The sequence below is a fragment of the Mytilus californianus genome, unplaced genomic scaffold (genome assembly GCF_021869535.1).
Source record: "Mytilus californianus isolate M0D057914Y unplaced genomic scaffold, xbMytCali1.0.p SCAF_2, whole genome shotgun sequence".
Classification (NCBI taxonomy): Eukaryota; Metazoa; Mollusca; class Bivalvia; order Mytilida; family Mytilidae; genus Mytilus; species Mytilus californianus.
In genome coordinates, this window is record NW_026262668.1 from 56873304 (window position 1) to 56888242 (window position 14939).

The following is a 14939-nucleotide window of genomic DNA, read 5'->3' on the forward strand; positions in this document are numbered from 1 at the left end:
ATTTGCAGCTTTTCCACTTATCATGCTTTCAGAAGACTTGTTGGCACAAATTCAGTATAAAGTGTCCCGGTAGAAAATATGACATGTTTGCCCTTTGGATTGTTACCTTGTGAAGTGTTGTTCTTGTACAAAGCAGGGTTTATATGATATGACATATTCATATCAAATTACCATGTTCTAGTCCTGATATATTTTCCACTGGACTTAATATCAAATTTCACATCTTGCAGTTGTTACTGTAAAATGTTTTGTCTTGTTAACATTTACAAAGTTATCCATACATAATCGCCATTATGTAGGTGGTATTTTGTTAACCTGTTGCAGTCACTAGTGGATGACATTTAAAAATGAATAAACGACTGAAGTACATATGTCAACGAGATATCAACCCAAATACACTATAGAAGTCGACATACAGTCTTCAACAAGAGATGAGTGTATACATATATACAATATATCAAGTAGAATGGTAGGCATGATGTATTTCCTTGACAATCAAAAGGTTGGTAACAAAATTAAATAATTATATAAATTATACTCAATAACAGGGACTATGTCTCTGACAGTAAGTATAAAAATATGTGATCAATGACGAATATTACAGTAGCTTAGAAAATATAACATCAAATGTATTCAAAAGTGTATCATTTATAAAACATAATTTTCTATACAAACAATTATTCATGCATTAGCACTAAATTATTTTAGAGATGCAAAATTTAAAGTTCGTTTACAGGACACACTTAACAGTCAAAAGATTTTTTATGACTTATGACGAGTATTTATTTTCCTGAATAACTTGTAAACTATTAAAACGTCAAAAAAAATACAGTATATGAGTTTAAACAACTACAATTTCAAAGATTTTATTTTTTGTCTAAATTCAGCGACAGTGTCTTTTCCTCTAATGAGATCTGCAGCTTTTTCTCCTATCATTATGCAAGGTGCATTTGTATTACCAGATAATTGACGTCTTACAACGGAACAATCAGCGACTCGAAGTCCTTTTATGCCTCTAACTCTAAAATGGAACAATAGAAAATAAAAATCATAACTTCCTTACAAGTAATACTGATATGATCTTCTGTTGTGCTAGATGTCATCAATAAACGAAACAGCTGATATTGCATCAAAATAAGAAATTGCTGGAGGATTACGACGAAAATACTAAATTATATCGATATCGCTTTATTTTCTGCAAATCATAAATTTATCATGCTTTCAGAAGACTTGTTGGCTCAAATTCAGTATAAAGTGTCCCGGTAGAAGTTGTACCCCCCCCCCCCCGCCCCAACCTAAAATCCGCCCCTGATATATACCAAATCTTGACACCCAATGTCTATATTTTAAGTGTTTTCTTTCTATTGTATATCTACTATCTTATTGAAACATTTATCATCGGTTATATATATTTATGCAAAAAAAAAGTCTTCACCTTAACTCTGTGTCAACAACAGATGTCTTGTCGTTGAGTCCACCCATTCTACACGTGGATACTGGATGGTAAACAGATGCAGCAAAATGACGTATCATACATTCCCAATATGTATCACTGTCAAATATATCTTTGTCACATATCCCGTCAATATCAAATGGGTTCAATGTTGCACCAATTTCTTTCATTGCTTGGGTAGATGCAATTTGTTGTGATTTTTTAATAGCTGAAAAAGCATATAATTCATTGCATAATTTTAGAAACATCGTATAGTTCATCTACTACTAGCCTTTGAACACTGAGGTTGTCACTTGAAACCTTTTAAAAGACTCCAATCTTAATTAACCAGGATTGCAAGTTTTTCTGCCGAAAGACGGCGGTTCTCTTCGGGCACCCTGGCTCCCTCCACCAATATAAACTAGACTCTACGAAATAGCCGATCGTGCTGAAAGTGGCTTGACAGTTCTATTTTGATATACGTTAGTGTTAATTGCAAGAATGTATTAATCCCTATAAAATGTTTTCATAGTTTGTCATATCTTGGCCTTTTCGACCTTGACATAAAAGTACAGAAACTTGAAAACTGTTGAAGGCCACTCTTTGACCTCTAGACTAGATGTCTTTTGGGATTTTGCGTTGTAAGTTTGCTATTTTTATTGATGCACATCCGAAATCTCCTTTTATTCGTGTTTTCCGAATTATGCGGCATCACGAGTTTGACAAAAGATCACCAAGACCGTCAAATTACCAGCGCCTGGAAGTTGACATAGAAATGAAGTTATTGGAGATATAAATTTGTGTCTTTTATCCTAAGTAGTATTTTTTTGTGCTTCGTGCAAATCTAATGAGTCAAGCAAGCCATTTCCAACTAATTTTTACGGTTCGCGCTGTTACACCACTGTCTCAGGTTGGTGACAAGAAGTTTAACCCCACCCACATTTGTATGTGCCTGTCTCAAGTCAGGAGCCTGTAACTCAGTGGTTGTTGTTGGTTGATGTCTGTCATTCTTGTTTTTCGTTTACTAGTATTGTTTTGATGATAAATCAGGCCGTTGGTTTTGTCAATTGCATTGTTTCACATTTTCTCATGACGGGGCATTTTACAGCTGAATATACGGGATGGGTTTTGGGTCACTGTTGAAGGGCGTTCATTGACTTACAGTTGCTTACATCCACGGCATTTATACTCCGGGGGATATAGTTGTTTCATTGGCAATCATACATCTCCTTATTCTTATAACAGACTAAATTGTCAACGCTGTTGTTGCTGTGTTTCGTCTTTGGTGAGTTTTTAAAGCCAGAATGTCTTTAATGATTATCTATACAGCAAGATCATGACGACCCGAATGTCAACTTAAGGGAATCCCTGCTAATCTTTATACTTTTATATATAAGAGTTTATATATGTCTAGGTAATACATTAATTGCACATAAACATGAGACAATATTCCTAAAAATGGCATCACTGGTTGACAAAAAGACTTCATAATCAAAATACTTCACAAACAACCAATCGCTGGCTATAATCAAAATTAAGAGTGTAGGAAAACTAATCAAATGGAGAAAGGTTGCAATAAGTCCAAGATTGATTTGACGACTGACGACCATTTTTGACTTTATGTGGCCGATGCGAGCAGTATATCTTTCTTTTGCAATAACTTTGAAGGTTATATTTCTAATGCTAATAAAGGAATGAACTTATTACACAAATTGAATAGTTGCTTTCTTATTAGCTATCATTAACTTTCAGCTGCAAATAAAGATTACTACAGAAACTCCTGCAAATTATACATATATAATTTTGAAATCAGAACGGTCATTATATTCAGGATATTTTTCTCACAATTTCAATTTTTCCTTAATAATTTGTAGCTCCTTTGACTTTTTTCCTTAGCAATGCATTCACTATTTGCACAGAACCCCCAATATTTGTCAATATATTTTAAAATAAAGAGCTGCGCCCGTCGCTTTTTCAACGAATAAAGTTCCATAACTCCTCAAAGTCATATCAGCAATTTATAAAAAAAAACTAAAGGGAGCTTATTTTGATAGATATAAACCCGTCACCGAAGTTTCATGAAAACTGCTTAAAGCATTTTTGAGTAATTGTTCGAAAACTGGAAAATCCCTTAACAGTTCGTAACCCTCCCCCTCTTCCGGCAATAAAGGCGTTTGTAAAATATCTATTCGAATCTTTTTCATTGATTAGAATATACATCACAAATACACTCATGACAACAATTTTAATTTCAGCTTCTTATTACTTTTCATACAGTCTGCAATTCATTTAATAAAACACAGAGACATACCCTGCTAGCTCCCCCAAAAGAATATGAATTAATGAATGAAAGTATCTCAACTGCATGAGTAAAAAAAAATCGCTATTTTTTCATACTTTTGACATATTATTGTTCTCTTGAAAAAAAGAACTGTTAAACAACTATTTTAATTTTGAATTTCAGGCGCGGCACACTTCTTCATTTAAAACATACCGCTTATTAAAACTTTGATGTCATCCGGATGTTGTAGGTAGTTTGGATTTATGATAGGATAATCAAAAGGGTCTGAACTTTTTAGGCGTATTGATCCTTTACTCCTTGGATGAGACAAAATGTTCAGCATGGTAAACTCATTCTTACTTCCTGTTTTTTTCAACTTATCTTTAATCTGAAAATAAGAAAAGATTCACAGTAAGTGTAAATTCAACATATGAAATAGAATGCTACAGAGTAACCAGTATCCTTATAAAAATAAGGAGATGAGTTATGATTGCCAATGAGACAACTTTTCACCAAAGTTCAAATGAAGTGGTGTAAGCAATTTAGGCAACCGTACGGGCCTTCAACAATGGGAAAAAACCCATACCGTATATTCGGCTATAAAAGGCCCCGACATAAAAATATGAATGTCAATTGCAGATTTACAACGATTTGGTAAAATTTTCAATTGCATATCTCCAATGAGAATAACTCCTTAAAATAATCGATCCAGGCTTATTTTCAAATTCATCTCTGATATTGCTGATGTAAACCTTAGACATAAACTTAATTGAATTCTGATGAGAAATGTAAATGTTACGGACCGGGCGATTAGAAGGTTAATTTTCCAAATAGCTGTTGTTTACGTTGCCAAAAAAAAGTAAAATAACAACAACAAAAAACCAACTCCAAGGAAAAATGGCAAAATCAAAAGCTCAAACACACCAAACGAATGGAAAACAACCGTCATATTCTTGGTGCAGGCATTTCCTTATTTAGAAAATGAGCAAAGGAGCATAACTATCATAAAAATATTCCAACACGTCAAAAAACTGCTGGTATTGAACTCTAACATACTTCTCAATAATCTCTACTGAGAAATATAGACACGACGAGGTACATTAAACTTTCTTAGGCAGCAAGTGCAAAATCTCACTTTGGAATCACACATATTTTTGAATTTGAATAGCTCCACGTTTAAAAACATAAATGCGAAGTGACAACTTATTATATTAAATGGCCATAGAACCATTTTGTTGAGGTTGATTGAATGATATTTCAACAGAACATCAGAATTCAAATAGGTTCTTATTGTGCACTCCTGCTGGCGAACAGGGTTTTGTACTAAGGATCATAATTCATACAGAACCTTATAAAAGACAAACAGAAAAAACAGCTTGCAAAGTTCTTTAATTTCACTTTAAGATTAATATACTGATGATGTTCTGTCACTCAATAGCCCCATTTAAGTGAGTGTTTGTATCTCATATTACAAAGAAAACTTATTGTCATTTTGTTTATTTTCTTTTGTTTCCTATTCTGACATCGGACTCGGACTTCTCTTAAACTGAGTTTTACTGTGCGTACTGTTATACGTTTGTTTTTTCTACATTGGCTAGAGGTATAGGGGGAGGGTTGAGATCTCAAAAAAACATGTATAACCCCGCCGCATTTTTGCGCCTGTCCCAAGTCAGGAGCTTCTTGCCTTTTGTTAGTCTTGTATAATTTTTAATTTTAGTTTCTTGTGTATAATTTGGAGTTTAGTATGACGTCCATTATCACTGAACTAGTATACATATTTGTTTAGGGGCCAGCTGAAGGACGACTCCGGGTGCGGGAGTTTCTCGCTGTATTGAAGACCCATTGATGGCCTTCAGCTGTTGTCTGCTCTATGGTCGGGTTGTTGTCTCTTTGACACATTCCCCATTTCCATTCTCAATTTTATTAAGTTTAAAAATGCCGAAACTAGAAGGACTGCTGCATATCCTTATATATATTTTATTATAGATCAATATGTGACACTTAAATAAACTATTATTTATCTTATCTTATATTCCTTAGTATAACACAAATGGACGACTTCATGACGAACGTTAGGATTTCAACTTTCAAATTGTCAAATTCCCTTTTCTCAGCAGTAATCTACCCTCTGCCAATGGATTTTACATATCCAAATTAATAAGTTTCATTTTAGCCTGTTCACACTTTACGGATTTCATTTAAAGGCGTGTTCTGCTGACACAAAAACTGTTAAAAAAAGTATGAGGAAAAACAACTTAAATCGAAACTACACACCCTGTTTCAAGCTATCGATACGGCAGATATAATTGAATCTGTGTTCCCGATTGCTATCAACAAATGATTAAAACAATTGTTTTGGTTATCTTATATTTCAGATTTTTGTCTGAGTGTGGATTCACATGGTTGGTAAAACAGGCATAGCAGGATACGCTCACCTTGTCGACACACCTGGTCTCGCTCCTTTTTGAGCTCATTTGCTTCCCTCAATGTCTGTTTTTTTTAATTGATTTGTATTTTCTTAAGAGATTTATGAGACTTTAACATCATATGGCCATAACCCTTCACAAAAATACTTGGTATTTCGAAACAAATAGGGGCTTAGTTGATTTTAAATAGTTTATAGAAAATGCTCACTACATTTAAAGGACTATAAAACATTACGTGAGATTGTGCGTTGTTCGTCTCTGGCTGGTGCATTGGATTAACAAACTTCAAACCATTTGATATCTCAATTCGACAAAAAAAAAGAAACATCTTTTCAACTTACTTTTTCTGTTGTTAGTTTTGTTAGGTCATGTACGATCATAAAAATGTTATTGAAACCCAAAATGTTATTTTTGAATAGTTTTAAATAACGTGTTGTTAGTCCTGTGGACAATGCTGATACATACGTTGATATCTTTTAGAAGAAGAAACCACAAAGTCATGTGATAATTTTTCAAAGTTTTCCCTCATGGTTTACACATAATTTGTGATGAGTTCAATTTAAAATATTTTAAGTATTACGTAAAAGAAATACATTATATTAGAAAGGTTTTCTGTGTTAATCGGATAGGTTCACTGATTATATTTTATATTTAACATTTTTTTTAAATAATCAAATCAGCAGGAATAACTTATGCTTCTGAAATTGTGTAGAATAAAATTATGTACAACTACATGTACATATACTAATTGACCTTAGAACGAGGCATATAAGATATTTTATGGCAATTAAGAACATATACTTCTCTTTTCAAATTTAATTTTAGTCCTTCTTCAATGAAGTCTTCATCTTGGCCAGCATTGAATAATTGGAGTTGATAATCCGGCCATTCTGGTTCATTTTTGTTTCTGTCTTTCATTTGTCCAAATATGTGGCCTTCGCCTCCACTATATGAATTCCATCCTTATAAACAAAATAAGCACATCATACCGTAGCTCATATCGAGAAATTTCTAAAAACCTAACCTTAAATGATACACTAACCATGATCTGGTAGCTCGATTTTTAGAAAACATGTCAGCAATTACGATTGAAATATTTCAATGCAAGCCTATCGTTCCTGCAAACAGACGCTTAATTTTACCGGATATCGATATTGTCTTTGTCATGAGTTGCATATAATATTGAATTTTATATTTTACACTAAATACCTAACCCATCTGCGGTTGCCTCGCCTAGTTTTGAGATCATTTTTCAGCCCTTATAATAACCCTTATAGTACAATCCATCCTAAAAAAAATCCACCTTATTTTATTATACATACTAAACACACCATAGCCAAAAGCGGTCACTATGGTATGTTTGTGTCAACGATAACAAATGAATTAATATCATAGTACTGAATGCGTCTGAATACCTACAGTTTCATAGTACCATATGAACAGCGTACCCTTCAGGAATACTTTGGTTCACCACAAGTTTAGGTGGGGTTCATTTTACTCTTTCTTTAATTCTGTATTATATATGTAACAAACGTGTGATATGGTTACTGTATGTAAGCATCTGTATATCGGATAAATACGTTCATGACCAAAAGTTTACAAAGCTAAAAAAGTTTAAAGGTTTGAGAGCTTAAAACATAAAGGAGTTTAATAGAGGAGGCAAAACCATCGAATGGTAACTGAGGGAAATACAACCGTAACTTTAAAAGAGAGGCGAAAGATACCAAAGGGACATTCAAACTCATAAGTCGAAAATAGACTGACAACACCATGGCTAAATAAACTGCTTCGCTGAGCGCAGATGGATACGCCCGCAGTGGTCCAACCCTGAACAGTTGGGACAAAAATGGGCACAATATTCAAGCTTGATACAGGTCTAAATTTGGAATATAATTAAATATTTGACATATTATAGGTTTCTGAATAAATGTAGTCAAAGAACTTGAAATTGGTTATATGAATTGAATTTATATTCAATTAACGATTTCTTGCTGTTGTGCAATACACTATGCTGTTGCGCAATACTTAGTAAATCTGTTGCCAGACTATAAACAAATAAAATTTATAAAACTCTAATGGGAGCTTACATCAATAGATATAATCAATTCACCAAAGTTTCATAAGAATTGCTGAAAGCATTTTTGAGTTATTGTCTGAAAACTGGAAAATCCCCCCTTTTTTAATGAATAAAACCCCATAACTCGGAAATGTAAAATCTAAAATTTATAAAATTCTAAAGGGAGCTTACATCAATTGATATCAACAATTCATCAACGTTTCATTAGAACTGCTGAAAGCATTTTTGAGTTATTGTCCGAAAACTGGAAAATCCCCCTTTTTTTAGGAATGAAACCCCGTAACTTGGAAACGTAAAATCTAAAATTTATAAAAATTAAAAGGGAGCTCATGTCAATAGATATAAACAATAAACCAAAATTTCTTGCAAGTTGGTGAAAGCATTCTTGAGTTATTGTCCGAAAACTGGAAAATCCCCCCTTTTTTTAATGAATTAAACCCCATAACTCGGAAACGTAAAATCTAAAATTTATAAAAAACGAAAGGGAGCTCACGTCAGTACATATAAACAATTCACCAAAGTTTTATGCAAATTGGTTAAAGCGTTTTTGAGTTAATGTCCGACATGTTGACGACGGACGGACAGACGGACAGACGGACAACGGAACACCATAATACGTCCCGTAAACGGGCGTATAAAAAGAAAAAGACAAACAGACAAACAATAGTACACAAAACACAACATAGAAAACTAAAGACTGAGCAACATGAACCCCACAAAAAACTGGGGGTGATCTCAGGTGCTCCGGAAGGATTAGCAGATCCTGCTCCACATGTGGCACCCGTCGTGTTGCTCATGTTAGTACAAACCCAGTAATAAGTCTTATTCGGTAGGTCACATTCGGGAAAAGGGAACGGGATTGTAGCTACGACATTAGGAACATATAAAACAATCACACAATTCTATGTAAAATAATAGTCTACCAGGTCGCACTGGCGCCGTAAAACTTTCGAGGATACTATTTAAACTTTATTACTGAGAATTCTTGATTAATTAGATTTCTTGTAAGCAGCAGCCTGTTAAGAAAATAAATGGAATAAACACAAGTTCTTAGTATCATTTCAATAAGCAAACATTTCCTCTAAATCAAGATGATGCCGGAATGTTGATACTGAAGAATTAAAAGCTCGAAATAGAAAAAAACTCCAGTATTTTGTTGTGTAGTACCTAACCGATCCTCAATTTTCAAATGTGTGTGCAAGTTCAGGTGTCAAGTAGGCTTTTATGATAATATATTTTTTATATATTTGTAATGTAAGATGGGTATTATTCAAAATAAATCAAGGCTCCTTACTTTGGGTTAATTGCTTTGTAATACATAAACTATGAACACCTTTAAATGTTTATCTAATTCCAATTTCAATTTTTCGTAACCACAATCCCGTCTATTTCGTGATGGTCGAGGCCAAAACATTTGAAAATCCAAAAACTTTCTCATCGTATCTACTTGCTTTTCTATAATGCTGGCTTATCGACATTTCTTCATATCTCTTTTCATTCAACTGTCTCATAATTTCGGTCAGTTAAACTATTGTTGACTTTTTAAAAAGTCTTCCTGAATAATTATGTAGACTCATATTTACCTTTTTCTTCGTTATTAGATCTTCTAAATTTGATTAATTTGAAATATTGGTAGTTTTGTGGAATTGTTTGTCGTGAAGCCAACAACCAGACAAGATGGAATTACAAAATGCATGCTTAGCAGAAGTGTCTTTACCTGTCGGGGCATCCAGTTCACTCCATTCGGAATTCATCGGCGTTCTATTGTTTCACTATCATGTTTCCATGTCTCTTCCTGATTTGAAGACATTACAAATAAATTCTTCTTGCACTAATGGTATGATAACAACAAGAAAGTCGTTGAACATTTTTATCTATGCATTGCATGTTTCCAAATTTCTTACCCTTTCCCGTCAAGTCGTACCAAATTGTATTGGTCATTGAACTTGACCGGTCTTTGGTTACAGTATATGATTGGTTGATTTTATACTTCATAAAAAACATCATGTGGTCCTCTAAATTCTCTCCTACGGGTAAATCAGCCTTCAACGGTATCTAATAAAGATACAGATAAAGAATATAACTATTGCAAGATTTATTTTGAAATATGAAACTCCAAATCCAATACTACCTAGAGACCCTTAGAAACCTGAACTGAATTGTTTACTTTTCAAACATATGCATCATTCAGACCATAAGCAACAGTGACAGACATCTTTCTCGTACAAAGTAAGATCGAAACCAGTTTTGATGATGATCCACTACAAGAATGTTAAACAAAATTTTTGTCAAGTCATTCAAGGACAATAACCCAAATCAGGAGTCATTTGACGATTTCCATCATCGATGTACTACATGGTCTTTGTATGTGTACAATTTCTGTCTATTTATCAATGTGTCAATAATAGCTAAAATGGGCAAATAAATCATCATTTAGGGACGGTTAAGTCATATAAAGAGGCGACCCACATTTATATGCTCATTTTATTTGTAGATCGTACAAGTTTGACTGTTTTTTCTGTGTTTGGATTCTCTCGAAATACTAGTATTACAATTGTTTTCAAAACAGCACACAAGCAAAAAATAGGTAAAATTGTCATTCAAGAGCAAAAATTCCTTTAAGGAGTCGATTGTCGATTTCGCTTGTTTAACTCTCTGTGGACCTTGGGTAACTGATCATTTTTTTTTCTTTTGTTTTGTCAAATAAAAACGTAAAAAATCCTCACTGCAGGACAATTGCATTTCAATAAGAAATAGACTATTTGGACTTATTTGTGGTTCTTGTCCTCCATTATCATAATAACAGTTTTACTCTCTATCTATCTATCCTAGTTTTAAAGAAAATGGAGCCAACACTTGAAAAATTGGTAAAATCATCAACCATGGGCAATGTCTTTCAAAGGGATTCAATTGACAATTCCGAATATATTAAACTATTGGTAGAGTGATAATGGCATTTTCATCGTTTGTTGGCGAGAAATTTCAATTTGACGTACGATGACGACGACAGTTGATTGTGACAGACGTAGACTAATGACAAAATCTTACATGAACCTTATTAGCTAAGTGAGCTACAAATGATTTTAAGAAGTATACTGCATTGAACATTTTAACATTAGAATATGTTGTTACGTATGATACTTTCTGTATTCAGCCTTTCGTCATATGACCAAGAGATATATATATGTGTAGCTATTGTTTAAAACACATATTTGTTGCTTAACGAACAGAAGTAGATATTCTATGTATAGTCCGGACAAAATATCACAATATGAAAATGTCTAAACCAGGATATCTGATTTATTGGAGATATGCATTATCTCTTTGATATTTATTGTACATAGAATTACTAAACTAATCTGGTTTTATTTTCGTTTTATGAAATACAATAAAAATACATTCAGTGATTTGTATTGATAAATTTGTTGTGCGATTTCTATTTATAACTACGAAAACTTTAAATTGACATACCCCTAGGTCTTCTAAATGTTTCTTTGGTCCAATTCCAGATAACATCAATAACGTCGGACTATTAACTGCACCGGCAGAAACAATTACTTCTTTTTTGGCAAAAACCTGCGTCTTTTTATTATTCTTGATAAATACCACACCGATTGCCTTTTTTTGTTCAATCAAAAGCTAAGAAAAGTAAAATGAAAAATAACTGATAGGAATTGATTTAATAAATTAATGAATAAAGTGATGTTCGGTAACTCATTGAATATTTTCGAGATTTGAATCTTCTAGAAACCAATTGACATTTGAAAGAATTCGATCCAATAAATCTAAAAAATAGAAATACAGGGGATAATAAATACAAGTAAAACCAATAAAAACATTTCCGGTCTGTACAGTATTATCTCAACTTGGAGTGATATCTGGTAAATCGGAATGAATTAGCATATCGTATTTTGCATTCAACTCATTGTAAAAGCACATAAAAGGTATAGTTCGGTAATTGTCGACATAGGTTAAAGATCATGCAGCGATAAATAGTTATATGTGTCATACTAAACTAATAACCATCTACCAAAACGTTGATGGAATGGTACTAGTTTGAGCTTATACAACTCTGACGGAAGATGTTTTGACAATAATAATGTTCTCTGTAGTGATTGGAATCCTTTAGGATGATCCCGATGTTATGAGCATAAGTATATACATGTTTCTCAGCAGGAATAGACAATCCATTTGATTCGACTATAATCATCAGGTTTGTCATCCATGTTTGAGCATAAACAACATTTGTCGTGACTTTTAATAGTTGTTTAAAGCTGACACTATTGTTTCAGTTGTCCTCGTCTCAATGTTTTCTTCATTATTGGGGTAGATAATTTTTGTGTAATAATAAGATTTATTATATTGCAAAGAAATATCACTATTTTCGATATCTGAAAAAATATCCCGAAAAATGTGTTGGATTCTGAAGAATATGTATCATATGTACACCAGTACTTGTGGACTAGATGGCAACTAGACCCTTCTATTTCTGACACCTTTGTTTAGTTACTGTGAAATCAGGGGTTAAAAAAGTTTTAAAGGAGATTAATGAAAGAAACAACAAACTCGTTTATATGTACAATTTTTAATTGTGATGCGACTTGTACATTTTATGTATCTTATTAAATGGATGGAAGATCAACGTTATCTTCACTTACAGCAAAGAGAGATACAAAAGTATCTCCATCGTCCGCGCGTTTCGCGTTCTTAGTTACAAGACTGATATCTTTGATGTGCCTTTTGTGTATAATCTCGCTGTTGTTATTTGAAAAAAAAGTGACTTTGCTTTGAAGTGTAAATGAACCAAAAAAATGGTCAGTCAGAAGTACACTCATTTTAACGCATCCAGAGTATACACATTTGAATGTGATAGATAAACAGATTCAGTAAAAAACCTCAATCAATTAAACCTGAAATTAAAAAAATGAACATAGTGACAATAGGAAATATATTTTCCGGAAGATGCTGACACAAAAAGAAGGGTGGACAAAGGCTTTAACTCAATGAAAAATATAGCTCGACAAGAAGGTTTGTTTCAAACACTACATATGTCATTATTCATATCAACATCAGAAAGCAATAATACCTTGGTGACATAACTGTGAACACTAATGTGTAAATTTGTCCTTTTCAGAACAGGTCTGAGGTAAGCCCTTGCTGTACCGTACCTTTCTCCATTTTTGATGTTGGACTGCATATAGGTATAACCTTCAAATATTGCCAAACATAAATAATACGAAGAAACCGATTGTTATAAATAATACTACATATAGATAATAAAATTGAATATATTGTCTAATATAGGGGTCGAAAGAATGATTTAACGTATGCAACATTATTTCAGAGAATGCTTTCACTAAACAATGAAAGCAACGTTGTATTTCTAAAACAAAAGAGCACACCGACTATGAATTCAAGTATTCGCACGTCATAGCTTTACTTATGGGATATAAGAGGACTTCGATTCAAGTGATAAAACATCTCTTTTTGACACGTTTGCGTGGATTGTTTTGTCATTTTCCAATTCTGTTTTGATATTATCATTGTATATTTCTTACATATTTGCGATGTCAGGTTAACCAATGGTTCTTTTTTTTCAAAATGAAACTTACCAAGCATATCTTCACCGTTCAAGTCAACAGTTTTCAATCCCAATTCTGTTGCGCTTCTACTGTAAATATCAGGAAGTGGTGAAACACGAGTTTCAGTTATAGGTAGGTATCCTCCTCTTGAGTGATATGCTGTATAAAATAAAAGAACAAAGTTCCAATGTCCCCCGCGTTGCACATATTTTATCTATACAGGGACAATAACTTAAAAAAAAACCTTTTTTTTTGTTGATCTTTAAAACAATTTATAAATAAAAAGTGTGCGCGGGGGACAAACAAGTTTTTTTATTGTATACTAAATATTTCAAAAAGACCTTCAAGGTACCCGTCAAAGCGCTAACGAGGCCATTTTCCATAAATTTAATATTTCCCAGGGTCATAACCCTTTTAAAAAAAGTCGATCGTCCACCATTATAGAACTTGTCCGAGATATTGCTGATATTAACATATAGAATAAGTTTTAAAAAAAAATCTGGCAAGAATTGTACCCGTGAGAGCGCTAAACGAGGCCATTTTCCATAAATTCAATATTTCCAAGGGTCATAACTCTTTTAAAAAATGTCGATCGTCCACCATTATAGAACTTGTCCGAGATATGGCTGAGATTAACATATGATATAAGGTTTATAAAAATCTGGCAAGAATTGTACCTGTGCATGAGAGCGCTAACAAAACGAGACGGACGGACACACGGACGCACGGACGGACGGGCGCTTGGTATTTCCATGTTCCCCGCAACAAGAAACAGCTGGAAGGCCACAACAAATACAAACTTGATGAGCATTAAAAAGTCGAAAATTCCCCAAAATTGTGCCAAATACAGCTAAGGTGATCAAAAGGGGGGAGTAGAAAAACCTAAGTGCTACGAATATTTCAACTATTAATAAATAATAATAATCTACACCAAAAATACTGACCAGACATCATCAACCATTATAAGAATAAAAAGATGTGGTATGATTGCCAATGAGACTACTCTCCACCAGAGACAAAAATATAAGATCACCGTACGGTCATTATCAATAAGCAAAACTCATACCGCATAGCAAGCTATTAATGGCTCCGAAACAAGAAACCCAAAGATCTGATTTATGTACAAAACAAAAAACGAAAA

General features: G+C 33.3%; 1 protein-coding gene across 1 annotated transcript in view; it reads right to left on the reverse strand.

Annotated features, from left to right (window-relative positions):
* Positions 1–827: 827 nt before the first annotated feature.
* The window catches only part of LOC127730080 (glucose dehydrogenase [FAD, quinone]-like), a 41628-nt gene continuing 27516 nt past the window's right edge, over positions 828–14939 (reverse strand). Inside the window, exons 11-12 of the mRNA XM_052238131.1 lie at positions 1436–1661; positions 828–1021 (exon numbers count right to left, since the gene is read on the reverse strand). Coding sequence (XP_052094091.1) covers positions 850–1021; positions 1436–1661 — 398 coding nt within the window. The 3' untranslated portion in view covers positions 828–849. The remainder of the gene's footprint in view (positions 1022–1435; positions 1662–14939) is intronic.